This window comes from Danio aesculapii, chromosome 15 (genome assembly GCF_903798145.1).
Source record: "Danio aesculapii chromosome 15, fDanAes4.1, whole genome shotgun sequence".
Classification (NCBI taxonomy): Eukaryota; Metazoa; Chordata; class Actinopteri; order Cypriniformes; family Danionidae; genus Danio; species Danio aesculapii.
The window spans coordinates 19,954,399-19,973,623 of NC_079449.1; the positions used below are offsets into that span (position 1 = coordinate 19,954,399).

The 19,225-nt window shown below is 37.8% G+C and overlaps 1 protein-coding gene across 2 annotated transcripts in view; it reads right to left on the reverse strand.

The window, feature by feature from the left end:
- Positions 1-425: 425 nt before the first annotated feature.
- The window catches only part of nova2 (NOVA alternative splicing regulator 2), an 84,098-nt gene continuing 65,298 nt past the window's right edge, over positions 426-19,225 (reverse strand). For both annotated transcript variants that reach the window (XM_056474197.1, XM_056474196.1), the window contains one exon: positions 426-8,258. In XM_056474197.1, the coding sequence (XP_056330172.1) occupies positions 7,236-8,258 (1,023 nt within the window). In that variant the 3' untranslated portion in view covers positions 426-7,235. The remainder of the gene's footprint in view (positions 8,259-19,225) is intronic.

The window sequence follows — 19,225 nt, forward strand, 5'->3', positions numbered from 1 at the left end:
AGTATGTTATCGATGGAGAACATCACATGGCGTGGGAGGTGCGTGGCGAGGGAATGGCTCGTAAGGGGGAGGGAGGAGGGAAAAGGTGGTGGAAAGTGGTTGTCAAACGGAGGAGGAGGAGTTATGGACGATCAAAATCAACTAGGCTTACATGATGGGATTGAGCTATAACATCAGCAGGTTCCATTGGTAAATGGAAACCCAACAGGTTTTAGCTTTAGGTGGACAGAAGACATAACACCCGCCCGGCCAAGCTTCTCGCAAGCAGTCGCATTCATTCATTCACTCACTCGCTCGCTCACGCATCACTCACACATGGCCCCTCCCCCAAGACCGAGCACATGGTTTCAGGCACGAACTTGCAATGTGTTATTTGATGAAACTGAGTGTAGTGGGAGGTGAAGAATAAGACAACAGAAGACAGGTGATGGTAAAATGAACATTTATAATGACTGCTGTTGCTGTCGGAAATAATAACCCTTAAATATAAAAGAAAAGAGAAAAATAAAAGGAACGACTTAATAGATATTAGCACTAAATTGCTGACTTCACTGGTAATCCACAAGTCAAAAAACACAACTCACTATTTTTTGTACAAACACAATGCTACAGTTACATTAAATATTTAATACTTTTTTTTAAAAGTCAGTTAATGGATGATGTTAAAGAAACCACTAAAATACTAAAAACAAAACAGTAATTCATCTTTCCAGTCATTCCCTTTTGTCTAGTTTCTTGATGCCATTTATTAATAACGTATAGTAGTTTGAAAATAAATAAGCTCATGAAGGGTTATCAGAAAACAAAGCTGGCAGCATAGAAACATTAGATGTGGAGCTCAAGCATGGTTGAGACGCATGAAAATGATCCTTTCGGCATCACAGAGAAACTTTTTTTGTTTTGTTTTGTTTTTTGTCTCATGAACAGATGCTGTAATGGTAAAGACACCTAATCGACACGTATCACAATTCACACTCGACACGTTTGATATGTACAATGAGATTAGCAATTACCATCAGTTCAAGTATGAAACCTACGCTAATCTTAGTCTAACTTAGAGGTTAGTAGTGATTATGCATTATTTGGAGGGGCCGGATCCAAATTTTGATGGTCTCAGTACTGCAAACGTGACTCTCTAACACAGTACGTCTTTCATGGAGCTGCTTAAATTGACCTCGACTTCCTAATGGCGGCTCCACAAAAGCGATTTTATGCTGCCAGCCCCTTTAACGTTGAACACGTCTCTGGTTACAGTTCAACCAAATCTGACAGATATTTACAATGAGAGAAAATAATGAAATTGTGGAGGAAACAGTTTGGATCTTATTGATATTTTTGCGTGTCTTTTTTTTTGTTTGTTTATTATTTGTTCGTCCCCAATGATGACTTAAAAAAGAGAAATAAATCCAATCATCTCAACTAGAATTGCACAGTCTCAAAAAGGTTTGGAGATGGAATGGAGATTTTAAGTCCAAACAGTTGATGAACATAGAAGGGGAGGAAGAAGGTCAATAAAGTTCATGAGGGGTGAGAAGTTCAAAGTTCAGAAGACAGAAGATGGCTGCGCGGCTGACGTTTACACACTCCTCAGCATGTTTTTTTAATGTTAAAGGAACAAACCTGCCATTTAAAATGGATTTTTTTTTTTTCTTTGCTTGCATTAAATGTTTTCCATCGAGAAAATCAAATGGAGAGACTCTGGGGTGAGGAGAGTGACAGTGCCCCCAGCATTATGGCACACAATCAGTGATGTCCTGGAGGTTGAAGAGATGACAGAGAATTAGGAAAAGCAGTTTATGAGAGGTAGCCAGCCGTGTTTTTACCGTGTTAATCCAGGTCTTGCTTTTACTGATCGCTTTTTGGGTAATGTTGAGGCGTCATGACTGACATCATGTTATGGAGAAACATGCTGGCTTGTTCATGGGTGCGTCCAATGGATGTCCAACATACAAGAGAACTCAAAAAGTTTGGAATGGTACTGTTTTTGTTTGGCACTCAGGAGAAAGTCTGGGAGGGTGTGAGGGGGAGGTCGGCAGAAGAGTGGGGAGTGGTTGGAAAAAAGGGGAGCAGTGAAAGTGCAAAAGGGAGAAAAAGGGAGAGTAAACAGGATACATATGAATGACATTTTTGTTATACTTGGTCTAGGTTAGAGAGTGTCATACAAATAAAAACAGGAAAATAAAAAAAGAACAGAACAGTGATATGACAAATGTATTCTAACATTGCTGGTGCTTCAATGGGGTACGAGCTCAAGAGTGACCCCGGGTTATCGGGGGTGGACTTGGACTGGGGCAGGGGGGGCGTGTGGGGTTTTAGAAGAGCGATAAGCTCTAGCCGTGCGCCCACATAAAAGCAATGACCTTCTTGACATCAGCTAAATCATAAGTTTGCATTCATCTCAACTTGACTGTGCATGTAACAAACCCAGCAGCCTGGGCACAGAATGACTAAACGCATGTTGCTCTATGCGTAAAAAAGAATCAGGATAAGCACAGTGCAGTTTTCATTAGAGAGCGAGGACAAAAAAAAAAACAATATTCATGATTTCAGACATGCCCCTTTTGGCACTTATTATCATTAATAATAACAAAAAAAGACTGTCAAAAAAAAGACATTTCCAATTCGTTGGTCAGTTTGGAATTTCTGGCCAATCCATTCTCATGCAAACATTAGTGCCGCATCATTTCATTATGAAGTTATCAGGACGTCCCTCTCTTTTATTCATGGAGATCTGAGGTAAAGGATTCAAGCAGTTTAGCGGTGTCATTGCATTTGCTTTCGTTGGAAAACAGGGCTGTTGGTAGCTAGGGTGGCTTGAAGCAGAAGAGAAATATAAAGTGCATATTCTCACGAGAATGGGACAAGCTTAATGTGCAGTGATGGCAGAACAAGCTAAAGAACAGAAGCCTAATGATGTTAGTACTGACACACAAGCCCTAAAATCATGATCAAAAGAGTGATATGCAAACTTATGTAGTGGTGAATACATTCACGGCCATGTTTTAATGTTAATGACGGCAAATTAACCCTCCATTCCCAACTTCTCTTCCAAATTATCACAAAACATTGATAAGTCTGTACAAAATGAGTGCTAGAATCATGACGCTGAATATGACCATGACTATGAATGGTTTTGGTTTCTGTGGCCTAGGTTTCATGGACAACAAAACTCCAGCTTGGTCTTAGCAAAACTAAAAGTAAAAAGGTAAAAATGTGAAAAAGCTCATTTAATAGCTCGGACTGTTGTTGCCATGCAAAGTTTCGTCCTCAAAATGAATGCACATTGCCTAATTGGTTTTTTTTTTTGTCTTCACTTTTTTTCTTTTTTTTTTTTGAAATCCACGCTTCACTTGGTATCATGCAATATCGACGTGCAAAAAAGATAACATCTATCTTCACAAAATACATCTTCAGAACTATAAAAGGCTGACTTAAGAATGCTGATAACTTATAAACGTTAACCATGCTAAGATAACTCGGCAGTCTTCTAGCCCCAGGGATGTGTGTTAATGGCCACATGGCACCCTGCTTTTATTTGGCCAATGAGATGAATCCCTCCCTTTGTTTTAACAGGGAGTGGTTAGTTTGAGGGGCAGAAAACTCTCAACCTTATAGTGCTAATGTCTATTTTTTATTTATTTTTTTGCTTCTCTAGTCACTTTACCCCAGCTATCTTAACTGGCTTGTTTGGCACTTTTCACATTTTTTCTTTTTTTTTTTTTTGTAAATTACAAAAGTATGTCTGCTCTTAACTAATGTTGTTTAAATCACATTTAAATCTTTAAAGATCTAGTTTGGCACAGGTTTATTCATTTAATCCATTGATATAGCAATTATTCAATTATCAATGTAGCATTTAGTTACACCTCTTACAACTACCACATCCTGCTAAATGACTGACCAGATATGTTTTTTTATCTTAAATTTTAGTACATCACTTATTCAATAGCAGCATCTTCACAACTTAAAAAATAGTATATGCAAATCTACTCAACATCTAGGTAAATCCAAAGCTCCTACACGGACAGAATAAAAAGACAAGACATGACGACATGCTACTACGTATATTGCTTTCAGTACTCATCACATTTGATCTATTTTCCCAGTTACTAATAGAAAAAAAATAGAGAACCCCCCCTCCCATATGTACTTTTAGTACTGAATACAAAAACAAAACAACAAAAGCTGCTCCTTGACACTATGTTGGCACCTTTTAATAGTTTTCACATTGAATTGTCACAGTAACATCTTGCTTTTTGTGTGTCTTGCTAAAATCGAAAGGTGATCTAACATAAATCTTATATGGGGGATCTACCGAGACTGTTTCCCACTTGTTCAAGCTCTGAAGTGTCTGATGAAATACTGCATCATGGGTAAAACCAAACGCACAGATGCACTTTAAAATGCGGAGGCGCTCGATTGCCATCGCTGATCCTCAAATCTGAACTATCGTATCATTTCATTTGAAAAGAAACCCTCATTGCACCTCAAAATGTGCAGCTTTTAAGAGTCATCGCCGCTTGTTAGACCTCTTCACCTAGGTCACAACCGTTATCAACCTTTATAAGCATATATATTTATATATATACACACATGCACATCATACAAACACATCAATGGCTTGTAGCAAGTCCCTTTTTGAAGGTGTGATGTGCTACTGCAAGCTTCTAGTTCTACTCTGAGCGCACCTCTCGTCATTGTTTCGTGAAAGGGCAAGCAGACATGCACTGTTACACCAGACATCGCCACCCATGGAGAGATGTGAGAGAAAAAGGGGGTCTCTGGGTTGATGTGTCAGAATGAGGTGCACGAAGGTAAAAAAGGGGTTGAGAAGAGGTGAGGGTAGGTGATGGTTTTTAGATGAGAATAAAGAAGCCTCCTTACCAATTGGTTCAGATTTACTCTCCCTGGTGCTCCGATAGAAAAGTAGGGGAAAGAATCATTACTTTAGTCAAGGGGAGAGAGAGCACAAACTCTGTCTTTCTCTGTTGGTCTGATTCTTTGGGTCATTCTCTCTTTGCTAAGTGGTTTTGATTAAGTCCTGATGCATTTGGTATTTTTAACTAACTCAGAATCAACGCTGTATTAACACATAATCGTTTTGGAGGACATGCTAAGTTTAAACGTACAGACTATACCATCCTCTGCCCCTTCACGATAAATACGCACGGTTGGCTGGCGGTTAGTTGGATTAGTTAAAGTTGGATACTGGCAAACCAAACTGCTCAGAGTCTGATCTCAACCTGACAGGACCGTCCAGGCTTCCTTTCCACCCTACAGTAAGCGACACATTGACTCCATGGAGGTTGTTATAAATATGAGACGTTGCACATGAGTACATTCCATCATGGTGATGCATCGATGCAATAACAATATAGAAACCCTGACTTTTTTTGGCCTTTCATCACGGCCTCCACACTTCACAGTGCATTAAGACGAAATTCAGTGTACTCAGATTTAAAACAAAAAGCAAACAGGACCTTATTAGCAGCACATACGTCGCACTTGGGTAGTTCTGATCTGCACAGGGTGATTTTTCACATGGGCAGCCTGTTTAGAATAATACGACCAGAAATTGAACGGTACAGTTTTAAAAAAATGTGGCAATTATGAAAATATTCACCACATAAAAATGTTTTCTCTAGCCACAACAGAGCAGACAGCCTGCAATTTCCAGGACAGGCCATGTTAGTAATCAACCTGTGCTGGTCAGAATTTGTTCATAGTAGTTCAGTAGTATGTGTTCATGAAACGCCTCAGAGCTCTGAGGGCCAGTTTCTGATTTGATAGGGAATATCTCTGCAAATTTTCCAGCAGATTTGCGCAGATATTCAACTGCAGTGGCTCAAAGTGCACAATGTCTCCCACTGCAGAAGGGCAGCGTAGAGTAAAGCTGGGGGAGAGATGTTTTGGGACGTTATAGAAAAGGATTGGCTTTCATACAAAGTCGTATTCTGATACACTCTCTTGGACTTGTGCAAAGACCTACATTCTCGTTCAGTAGATATGTGAATAAATTGTCTAGTCCCACTGTGATTTCAAGTTTGTGTTTGCTTCGTTGCATTTTCAGCATTTAAATCTGGTAATAGTTTGCTGAGTGTTTGTGTGTGTGTGTTGTTTTTTATATCACTGTACAGTACATCTGCCCCTATTCTTTCTGTTGGTGCCGACGGTGCAGTTATCACTGGACGTTAAATAAGACATATATTACATGGACACACGATTCGATCTACTTAAATAAAAAACTAAATCCAAAATATTGTCTTTACATTCATGTCAACCTGAATTCACAGATTAAGAAAAAACAAAACAAAGGAAATACTTCAGTCCTTATGGGTGAAATCATATTAATAAATAAAGTTGATGGTGATGATATTTTGTAATAATAATAATAGTAGTAGTAATAATAATGATAATAGTATTTGTAGAAACACCAGACCTCAAATCCCTTAGAGAAATGCCACAATCTCTAGGAGCTCTGGTACGAAAGATTCAGGTGCCTTTTGCATCCTGGCCTATGTCCGCAACATGATCTACAAGCTTCCCTTATGCTAACAACATTTGAAGTGGCATGCACCTGGTCAAACTGGAACCCCAGGTCAATGTCTAGTGGCGCTGAGAGACCCTGCAGCAGCCTCGAATCCCTTGCCCTGGGTGGCTGGGACCATTAGGGCTGGGACGAGGGGGGCTGGGGTGGGGTATGGGGTTTCACAGGCTAGGGGGATATATATGTATATATATTCAGTCTCAGACCCTTCTAAAGAGAGGGCACGGGCGAAAGGGTGGGAGTTAGACTAAGAAATAAAATATAAAGAACAAGAATCTGTCAGCTAGGAGGGGATGGGGGTGGGGAAAGGGCCGATTCCTGGGTTTGCTCTACCCCAATGTCCCCCATCCGACCACCTTGCCCACCTGCTGGGAACTGCAGCGCGGCAGCATGCCAGGTTGAAATGCCATTCACTGCTGTCCAGAAAAATGCACAAAAAACCCAAAAGAAAAACCAAAAGCAAAATCAACCAATAAAAAAATCCAAAAACGTAAGAAATAAACCCATATTTACATTTTACACATTTTCTTTTTCAAATTTTCCACTTTGAGAGGATTTTTTTTCCATATTTTTTTAATACTGAGATTTTCCCACAAAGAATGTGGTTTATTTCCGTCGCCCTCAATCTTTCTCTGTATCTTCCCCATCCCCCACTCTTTCTCTCTCCTTTTTTTCATACTCCCTGTGTTTAGCCCACCTTCTGCGGATTGGTGGCCCTCACACCCTGCTCGTATGTGATTCGCTGGCTGATAAGATATTGGGCTGCCTGTGTGGCGGCTGGCGATCCGGTAATCGTGACCTTACGGTTTCTGGTGCCAGGAACGAACTCTCCCTTTTTGGAGATCTGAATGCGGGCTCCCGTCAGTTCTTGGTACTCCACAAGCGTTTTGCCTCCTTTCCCCAAGATGGCGCCTACCAAGTTCTCGGGCACTGCAATCTCCACCACATCTTTGGCCCCTTCGGCCAGCTTCTCTGTGGCCAGTAGGGAGCTGGCCACCAGCGGGGAAGCGGCGCTCAGGTAACCGTTGGTGGCTCCAGTGGCGGCAGCGAGGGAGCCTAGCGTGAAGCCTCCCAGACTGGTCGCTGGGTGGCCAGCACTAGTGGATGCGTCGTTGGCGTAGGAGGCTAGCAGGTTAGCGGCCGCAGCTGCAGCAGGATTAGCGCTTGCGGCTACAGCAGCAAGGACTCCTGAGGCAGCCGCAGGGTTGAGCCCAAGACCCAGGGAGTTGGTATTGTATCCGTAGCTGGCTAACGTGTTCAGTGCGGACGTGATAGCCAGCAGGTCATTCCCTGAGAAGCTGGACATGGTGGTGGGGAAAGCACCCACTCCAGCCAGACTGGCCTGCCCCAGGAGACTGGAGGCTGTGGCTGCTGCTGCTGCGGCCGCAGCTGGCATCACCTCTGCTGAGTTGGCGTACGGGGATCCAGTGGGGTTAGAGTTGGCCACTGGGCCAGAGATGTTGGAGTAGCTGATGTTCAGACAGCTGCTGCTTTGTGGATCCTCCTGAATCTTCTGGACAATGATCTCTACAGCTTTGCGGTTTTGCTCAGGCTCCCCGCTGATGGTAACGACACGTTCCTGCAGGTTGATGCCATCAGGTTTTTGTGAAAGCTGGACCCAGGCACCAGACTGTTCCATGACAGCCTTCACCGTGGCTCCACCCTTGCCAATGATCAGTCCTGCCGTGCTGTTCGGAACTATCAGCTTGGCCTGAGGAGAACATAACAGAGAAGCTGGTGTCAGTTAAAGAGTCCTTCTAATGAAACTAGTACAAGTTTGCTTGTCCACCATGCACCATATCTTTTAGGATTTTAGGATTTAAAGCAGAAAGTGTGGTTTTTATATCCACTGAGAGACAATTAGCCACAGTACAACCAATCTCTTTGAACACAAACGGCTACTATTGTGGCCACTGCATTTGTATGTCGGGTTGTCAAGCCTTTTTTAGTGCTTTACATCAATTGCTTTATTATTGTTATAAGTTGCCATCTGTTTCTATTTTATTTTCTAGTACCTTGTCAACTTGTTTAATCTAGTTCTATTTTTTTAGCAATGCATTGTCCATAGTAAGTTCTAGACAATTTCTGTGAAAAATAAATTCTCCTTTAATAGAGGCAGGAAACGTGTAAATAGTGGTTACCATGGTTTCTTCCCTAACTTACAAAGCTTGCTTCTCTGATCAAGCAGTGACTCATGCTGGTACTTTTTTACCAAAGCTTCACACAGAACATACCGATCTAGTTAAAATGATTTTAAAAGCACCATGGCTAAATGTGTTTATCAAAAAGATCTGGAATTTCTTGCCTAAATGTATTTGAATTTGTTCAGATACTAAATTACAAGTAACATCATGATTTAATTTCAGAATTCATGTGAATGTGTAGGAGAAAACATTGCTTTTTAGATGCTGTAACAGTGCTATTCATCAACTTGATTAAAAACATTAAACTAGTAAAAGATAAACGTTTTAAATAGTTTGAAAGAAATAACATTATGAAAGTTTAACATTTTACATGGGGAGGGTTTTAGTATCATTGTGGTATTTTTAAGGTTTAAGGTTATATTTAGTTTGTTTGCTCCAAAACCACAAATTCATTTAGAAAATAAAACCATTCAAATTTGCAGTTTCTCATTTCTACCTGAATGGATAAATAAGTTTATTCATATAAATTTATGACATCAAAGTGCAATTCATCAGATTTGTCTTCTCATCAGATCTTCTTACCAATCAGATTATCTCTAGAATCTGAAATGCCTCACCCCGCTACAAGACATGGCTGAAATCAGTCAGTTCACATGCAACCGAGCATTCATATCAAGGGTTAAGCACACTTGCATAAGAAAATAGTAAAAGGTAGCAACATAATGTTAATCTGAACCCCTCCACATTTAGCCTTAACAATGCAGGGAGGAATCAAAATATCAGGATGCTAAAATGTCCCGTGCACATGTACAGCCACATGCCAAGGTCTGAGAGGCAATCGCATTGCAAACACAGTTGGTTCCTGGGACAAATAGGACATTCAAAATGAAATATTACACATAATTACAATTGTCCAAATTGTGAATGGCATATAAGGAAGAAAATATTCAGACAGTGTAAATGTACTTTTGATTGGGCTGAATGAAGTCTGGTTTCAAGTTAATGTCCCAGACTGCCAAAGCAGCACATAGTCTTGTCCAGAGACAGCATGGAGTGCATCATATGCTCTAAATCGGCCCAAACCACAAAACTTTATGAACCTATTAATTATACACCGAATTCTGCATTTTAGGTAGAAGAATCAATTAAAGAGATTCCGCCTTGCTATTATAAACTAGTGGCTTTCATGACCCTTTGACGACTCTAGCTGGCCAAGCTCTGATATTTTTTTTTAAATGGGAGGGGCTACTGGATTGGTCTCACAAGAGCACAAACTGTTTTGGTCTCACAAACTGTTTCAGTTGAAATGCAAATCAAAGCTGTGATATGAACAACTAGTCATGACAGCATATGTTTTTAGTTCATTGTAATTTATTAAACTAAGTTAATCATGTTCTAACTTAATTTCATAAGTTATGCAAGCAGTTTTAAGTCCGTTTTAAGGGCTCTATTTTAATGATCTAGGAGCAAAGTCTAAAGCGTATGGCGAAATAGCATTAAGGGCGTCTGAATCCACTTTTGATATTTTAAAGATGGAAAAATATGATTTGCGCTGCGGCGCATGGTCTAACAGGGTTGTGCTTAATCTCTTAATGAGTTCTGGGTTTGTTTTGAAAATAAACCAATCAGAGTCTCATCTCCCATTCCCCTTTAAGCGCATTTGCAATTTGCATGGCGGACTTTGTAAGTGGAAAAACTGAATGCTTCACTAACAAGAAAACAGTTAAACAAACCGTCTGCAGCACGAGGATAAAGAATGATCTTCCTCTATTCTGCCTCTTTACTTTCTCTTTCTCTCTTTCGTGTTTACGCAAATAGTGTTGTTCGCACTCCACTGAAGACATACATTAGTCTACAAATTTAGTTTATTAAGCACAAATATTAGTCTCAAAACTATTTCTAAATTCAGTTCTAATTTCCAGCAAACAAATAAATAATAATGGAGTTATATCCAAACACACGTCCTATGCCCCATATGGTCCAAAACCCCACAGGTGGACAAATCTAAGCTTGTTTTTAATAAAACAAATATAAGTATGCATATAATAAATAATACTACTACTAATAATATTATACAAATGCAAATTGTCATGAAGAAACTGAAAAAGCCCCCCCGAGATGAAGGCATGGAGGCAATGGTTTTTATATTTATGTAGAAAATAATAATTTTTGTAACTTTTTAATCCTTTAATTCTTTTTCATTTGTAAATATATTTGCATATTGCTGTACATTAAGTAATATGTAGGTGTTTAAGGCACACAATTAAGCACTCTACGCTGGACTTCTTTCAGTTGGTCAATTGCGCAGTCTATTTTAGTTCCTCAAAATAGCAACATGCCAACAATGCGCCTTAACACACCTCCTTTATAGACCGGCACACCCATGAGTCCACAAAGTGGCAAAATAGATTAACAACGTGGCGGAAAACGGTAAAATTGGGGTTTTGCTGGTCTGAAAGTAGCAACACATCGTGGTAAACACATCTTGCACCTTATTGCGCCAGGTCTATGATAGGGCCCATTATGTTAATTTGTTTCAGCTTAGAAATTAAAGGCAACCAGGATTTTTTTTTTTTTTTTTTCAATGTAGGAAATTCAGGAGACCTTTAAACTTGTAATAATAAAATAAAACTGATTATACTAATAAATAAGATATTAGTGTGTATTTTAATAGTAGTTATGAGATGAAAAGCAAAAAAAAATTATTGAAGAAACTCTGTATTAATAAATATTAATAAAAATGACAAGATTTATATATAAAAAAAACATCAGCACTGATAAGCCCAAAAAAGTACATATTATAAGACAAAAATAAAGATTGTTTGTGTGTTTTGTTCTTGCACTTCCTGAGCTGTGAATCACTAGGTAAAAAGAGGCTCCTCCTGAAAAGCATCGACTCCCAGGGGTCAGTGTTTCCATGGAAACTCAACTCCAGCATTCAAGGGGGACTGAAAAGGGAGTCGGAATGATGCATAGCAACCAACCAACCAACCCCCCTCACACACTCGCAACCATTCACTTAAAACCACCAGCTACTTCTTGCATGCGCACACATACGACACAAACCTATAGGAACAATACTCATTGGTACACAAGAAAACATCACACGTTTCTACATTTCGCCCGTGCAACCTGACGTATTCGCTCACTAATTGATCCGACAAATTAGCGCTTGATCCCTTTGATCATTGGCAGATACATCTATGCGCCGTAGCATTATTAACAAAATATGCGGTGTGGTGTTCTCTTTGACAGTTAATTACTCTGTGTAATGAAAAGCTCCAGCCCTCCGAGAGCGCTTTGACAATGCTGGATATTTTCTGAATATTTGCACTGTCAAAATGACAGATAGAGAGATGAAAACGGTAAATAGGGGAGACGAGAAGAGCGGGTGGATGCGAGTGAAGAAGGATGTGTGCGTCTGTGGGGGCGTGTGTTTGTGTGTGTGTGTGTGTGTGTGTGTGTGTGTATGAACAAAGCGAAGGAGAGACTGGAGGAAAGCAGAGGGGGTGGTGATGGGCTCAGCCTTTACGTTCGTTTCTTTTGTGAGACGTTTCGTTCTTTTCACTCTTTGCCTCAAGGTCTGCTGAAGCTCGCTGCCCACAGACATGTCTTTACAGAAGCTGTTTAGCCTCGCCACTGTAGCTCCAACTCTCATTCAGCGCAAATGAATTAGCATAGAAATGAAAAACTGCCGACAGGATATTTCATGGACTCCTACATTCATCTTTTATCTTGCTAGAATAAACAGAAGCTTGTATAAGGAACGTCTTGAGCTAAACAATGGTATCGACTATTGCCGTTTAATGCAGTGGGGATGCAGATTGTTTTTGGCACTGGGATTGATCAGTACAGATATACAGCAGACCAAAGGTTTAAAACCAGCACGTCTGCTTTGTTAAATTAATTGCTTAAACATTCGAATTGAGAATTTTTGTACTAAGGAGTTCACTCAATAGCAATATAGCTATAATAGTTCACTCAATAACTATAATAGTACCTATAGTAGCACCTATTTTAATGCGCATTTTGGATCTGAACATAAAAATCGGTTGATTAAAACGCCAAAATTTCAGTATGTGCATTAAAGTCATGTGATTTTGTTATAAGGGATAAAATGGTGGTGGAAAAAATGTGTGTGAATGGATAAACCAGCAGGCTGAGCACATTGTAAACATCTGAAATGTTATTTTGGTCATTCTAAAACGCCTTAACTGTTTCAGTATTAGTGTTTTATATTATTAATAACCTCCAGAACTGTCTGTGCTCTATGTCTAACGCCACCACACGTTCATTGCATATCGGCATCGTCTTCTGAGGCACAAGTAATTTATTAAATAAAGAAAAGATTGACGCAGCTTCTCCTACCACAGCAAATTATGTTTTAACTTTTAATATTTGCCGCCAGTTTATCATGAAGTGATGATTTTGTTCTCTTTGACTCGTTTGATGGAAACGCTGCTTTCTTCGCACGTCTTGTGCATAAATTTAATTCACATTTTTAGATGGAAACATAGCTAATGTAACATTGATTAGTGACCTCAAAATCCAAAGAAATATTTTTATATATATATATATATATATATATATATATATATAACTTTTTTTAGGTTTGATCCTCGAAAGTTCGAAATCATTTCAAATCGAAATGTTAATTGAAATTGAGCTGTCATTATATAATATTACATTTAATTAAGCTTAATAAAATTTAATATACAAGTAGTTTAAAGTATATAGTTTTAGTGCGATATCACTTTCTGATGAAGTATATTAACTCCAGATATGCATACTTTACTGTATGCCTTCTAAAAAAAGCACTAAAAGTCTTAATGACTTCATACTTGTAATTTTATTTATTTATTTTTTTACATGTATTCTTGTCGTCCTTGTATATAGCATAGGGCTGGGTGATAAAATCGGTATCGGTATTTATTGACCGAACACCATTGTCATTCATTCATTCATTTTCTTTTCGGCTTAGTCCCTTTATTAATCCACGGTCGCCACAGCGGAATGAATCGCCAACTTATCCAGCACATTTTTTATGCAGCAGATGCCCTTCCAGCCGCAACCCATCTCTGGGAAACATCAATACACACTCATTCACATTCGTACACTACGGACAATTTAGCCTACCCAATTCACCTGTATCGCATGTCTTTGGACACCATTTATTGACACCATTGTCAATAACGATAAAAAAAGTTTGATATGAAGTTTTGGTATGAAGGCTATAGTTTTATTAAAATGTGGCTGCTGAGTGCACACCTTGAAAGGAAGGCCAATAAGCTTAGCGTGTAAGTTTGTGACTTAAACAACGCGCACATGGGAGCAACATGCATTTTTTCGAACTTTTCCGAATGCATGAATAATGATAGATAGCTCCTTTACTTGAAAGCTCAGGTTTGATTATCATAATTTGTTTTGATTACAGAGTTTAGGGTTTATTGTATCATTATTATTAAAACTCTACAGATGTTGATCCACCTTTACCCTTTGTTGTCACTTTGTAACATTTTATTTAATACATTTTTAGAGTCTCTTTAACACTTATGTTTATTATTAAGAGATCAGATATTTTGTATAAATATTTTTGTTTTTGATTATTAAAATGATTTGGTTTAGTAATGTTTGTAAATTAAAATAAAATGGTTACATAAAATAAATCCTAATATTCCTAAATGTATTGTTAAAAAATATTGAATAATTATCGATACCGGATGATATGCTACACGATATCCTGATAATTTTTTTGCAATATCGCCCAGCCATAATTTAGCATAACTTAAATCTTATGAAGTGACATGCTGATCAACAAGAAGCTGATATTAGACCAAAAATCCAGCTCTCTTTAAAACAACTATTAGCATAATTAAGTGGCTTTTGTTGCTACTTTTAGCAGCTCCAGCTCCTTCCTCTTCCTTCTCCGCCTCTTTCTTTATGATGCCTTCATTTCGGATGATGGCATTTGGCAGGAGAAGTGCTGATAGAAATGAGTGAGTCTGTGGGGTAGGAAATTGAGCAGCGTCGACACATATGCAGGTTAATTTCACTGAATGCATCCAAGTGCTGAGCCAGAAGAGGTGGATGCTGCTCCGTCTATCTATAAAAGAGTGGGACGGAAGACAGGGAAATAAAGAGAGAGAGAGAGAGAGAGAGAGGGACGCCTGCTGTTGCCGCTGCGCCACCAGTCATCTGGGAATAGAGGCTTTTGATGAATTGTCGGGTGGTTGCTGCAGGGGGTTGTGGGTAATGGGCAATGAAAGATTGGTCAGCCATGAAGGACATGTGTGCGCTTCTTATGTAGACGGTGTTACTTTGTTCTATTACTGCTTAGAAAAAAAACAAAAATAATGAGAGCAGCATCTGAGACTAGCACAGATTAATCAAAAGATACAGTCTCGTTCTGTGTGGGTTTTTGCTGAACGGGCAGATCAAACCCCAGGAGTCTCTGCTGTATCCGGCTGCATATAAAAAAAATGTTCTGCCTTTGAAAAAAAACTTCCTCTAAACTCTTTTCTCTAGGGCTGGTTTGATATTTTGAAGGTACAGGAAGCCCAAACTGATGATTTTAATATGAAATAAAAAGTAATCATCCTAGAAACAGTTAAATGATTTTGTTAGGGAGTGCAAATTAAAGAATAGGAAAAAGTTTTTCTTTTCCTCACCAGTGTTTTTGGGCTAAAAGTTACTTTAATTGTAATATGTGGGTTTACATGTAGGTATACACCTCTCTTAACTTTGAAATGTGTATTTATCCAGGTAACTTTGCACAGACACTCTACATACTATATTTTACTGGATAAAACAACAAGAGTTTTAGCACGACTACTAATAAATATAAAAATATATATATAGTAGTTGAGTATTTAATAAATAAATATTTTATCATAATCTTTAAAAAAATCTTGATATCTTAATTTTCAAATGCTGAAACTACAGTGCTCAGCATAACTGAGTAGACCCCATTTTGAAAATGAACATTTTTATCCATTTCTCAGTGAATATAGGCAATGTATTTTGGTGCATTTGAACAAAACAGATTTATTAAACAGATATATTTATTAAAATAATAATTTAGTCACAGAGCATCTTTAGAAATAGAAAGATATACAATAATAAAATACAAAATATTGCAAAAAAATTTAAACCTACAAAATTTCAACTAAATTTTTTTCTATTTTTTTGCTTCTCTTTTTCCTCTTTTTTTATTTATTTGTATTTATTATTTTTCTATAACATAAATTTGGGTGTACTAGTTTTTGGACCGTTATCGTTAAGTTTTTTTTTTTTTGTGACTGACTAATGTATATGAACAAATATAATATTGTATACCTTCCTATTAAAATACGAATTTAAAAGATCGATTTGTGAGGAGTGTACTTATATATGCTGAGTAATGTAAGTATGATGCTATTTTAGTTGTTTTTTTCACAAATGAAAATGAAAAATGGAGTGATTATCATTAAATAATATATTAAACAAAATAGCTAATTAATTGTGATGTGTTATATTTGTAATACTTATTGCATTGTGTGCAGAAATAAAGTCTTTAACCAAAACAATTTCATATTTCAAATCTATTTCCAACTGTAAAAATACATTTGCACTGAAAAAAATGGGTTTAGTTTGAAATTCACTTTCATATACAAGTCCAAATAATCGGCAGTTAACACAATGAATGTGTGTTTTTTTTTAATTCTGAAAAAAATGTGTACTCCAATAATCCATTTTTATTAGCAATTTAATATTTTTATACATTCTATATGTTAAATTGTCCTTTTTTTGCTGTTGGTTTCATAGTGTTTTTATTTCATGTAAAAGGATAGGTTACCCAAAACTGAAAGTTTTGTCATCATTTACTGTCTTCACCCTTCATTTGTCACAAACCGGTGTGAATTTCTTTCTTCTGTTAAACACAAAAAATTTATCTTAAGGATTGCTGAAAACCAATAAACATTGACTTCCGTAGTATTCCTTTTGCCACTAAACATTTCTCACTGAAGCTAAGCAGGGCTGAGGCTGGTCAGTACCTGGATGGGAGACCACATGGGAAAACAAGGTTGCTGTTGGTGTTAGTGAGGCCAGCAGGGGGCGCTTAATCTGCAGTCTGTGTGAGTCCTAATGCCCCAGTAAAGTGAAGGGCACACTATACTGTCAGTGAGCACCGTCTTTCGGAAGAGCTTCTGACTCTCTGGGGTCATTAAAAATCCCTTACACTTCTTGTAAGATTAGGGGTGTAGCCCTGGTGTATTGGCCAAATTCCCTCCATTGGCCCTTATCCATCATGGCCTCCCAATCATCCTAAAATTTTTCCAAATACATTACTTTTTGTGTTTAACAAAAAAGTAAAATCAAAGGTTTGCAGTAAATTAGTGAGACATTTTCAGTTTTGGATGAACTATCCCTTTCATTTCCGTCAGTGTAATTGGCCACACTATACCTAATCACAATATCATTTTATTTTGATGCCACTTTATTTCCCCATTTTTGATTCCCATATTGAATTTTCAGCACATTGTATTCTCATCCACATATACATACCTGCATGCATTGAGTTGATTGATGAAATTTTCCCATAACAAGCTGTTAAACAGGTGTGCCTAATAAAGTGGCCCGTGACTCTATTCTCACAAACCTACTTTCTACCGATTAGCCAGCAAAATTTCCCAATCCTGAAGGTGGCAGGGGTCTCAAACAATGACCCCTGGCTGGTGCATCTTACCCAATTCGGCCACACAGCAACTGTTCCCCCCTCCCAGTCTCTGTCCCAGGAACACTGCCTGACTCTAGAGCCGTAGCTGTTTGCACTTTGAAGTCTTAAGCGCTTGCCTTTGGGTTAATCGCCTGTCTCCTGATCCTGGGCTTAGCCGCCCATCTCTGTACAGCATCTGCCTGTGTGCTCTGGCTGCTGGCATCGACAAAGAAAAAAAAAAGACTCCATACGAGTTAAAAATAACACCCTGTCCTCCTCCTCCTCCTCACCTTGGTCTTATGACTGTCGTGAGAGGTTGTTGTTTGCTAGCGAGGGTCTTGTACGAGTGGTCGCAATTTTTGCTCCCTGTAATTCTTTCTGTCAGACAGACTCGGGTTCGAGATGTGGCTGATTTTCATTACTGTTTTATAGGGTTTATAGTTGTTTTATAGAGCACAATGTGTGAGGAATTACGCCATTCAAAAGTTCTTAATGAGCCTGTAGAGCAGAGGAAGTTGTTTAAACTGTATTCAATTTCTTTTTTTCCCCTACTTCTAGACAAGATGCTAAAAAGGATACATGCGGTGATGTGGGATTAACTATGGATTATTACCAATTAATTATGGAGACAACGCAATAAATGTGCACTTGTGACTGCAAGAGATGAATTCCTTCATATATAAACTCTTTTAACCCTCAGCTCTCTAGAGTGCATTTAATAACCCTAAGTCTTATCACAAGGGGTGATGCACCCAAAATAGTCAATAGCAATAGTCAAGCTATTATTACACTAAACTAGGATCCTATGTAGTCGGTGTGTTGGGTTTTGGGGTTAGTATAGTTAACTAAATATGAATAGAGTTCGTTTTAATTTTTAAATAATATTTTTTATTGTTTACATTAATTTTAAAGCTATTTTAAAGTCATTTTATGGATCATTTTTATTAGTTTTTCTTAGTTTTTGACTTTAAAAAGTCCATATAGTTTTTATTATGAAAAAATATAGATAATTCCTTCATAATAAAACCTCAAGTTACAAAAACACATATTTGGTGATGCACCCAAAATAGTCTCCACTGTAATAGTCGAGCTTTTAATACACTAAACTAGGGTCTTATGCAGTCAGTGTATTGGGTCTCGGGGCTATTATAGTTAACTAAATATGAATAGAGTTCGTAGAGAGAATTTTTTAATCATATTTTTGTTTACCATAATTTTTAAGCTATTTTAAAGTCTTAGTCATTTTATGGATCATTTTTCTATTTTTTTTTTCTTAGCTTTTGACTTCAAAACGTCCATATAGTCTTTATTATAAAAAGATTATAAATAATTCCTTCATAAATATATTTTTAATTATATTCTTTAAAATATTTGTTTTCTCTTTCTATTTAAACTAAAACTAAAAACTAATTTATATTCCAAGGAAGCCTTTTTAATTTTCCTTTTATTTAACATGATGTACAAAAATAAGTAAAGCTGTTATTCCAATAAAATTAAATTTATCAACGCTGTATTGATAAATAAAAAGGTTTAAAGTCAATTAACATTTACTAGTATGTTTCTAACACATGGTAGCCTGAATTAGCCATATGATTTGCCACACGGCTAGCATGTTTTAGCATGTTACTGTCATGAATTTGCATCTTGTTTACGTGTTTCCAGCATGACTAGCACACTGTTAGCATGTATTTGCATGCCATTTTAAACAATGAAAAGAAGACACCTCATACATTTACCTGTATCGCTGACTTAATTACACAGAGAGTGCTCTTTTTTTCAGTACAATAAAAGTCAATAGGGTCAAATGTTTAGAGCCTCACTGACTTTTCATGAACAAAA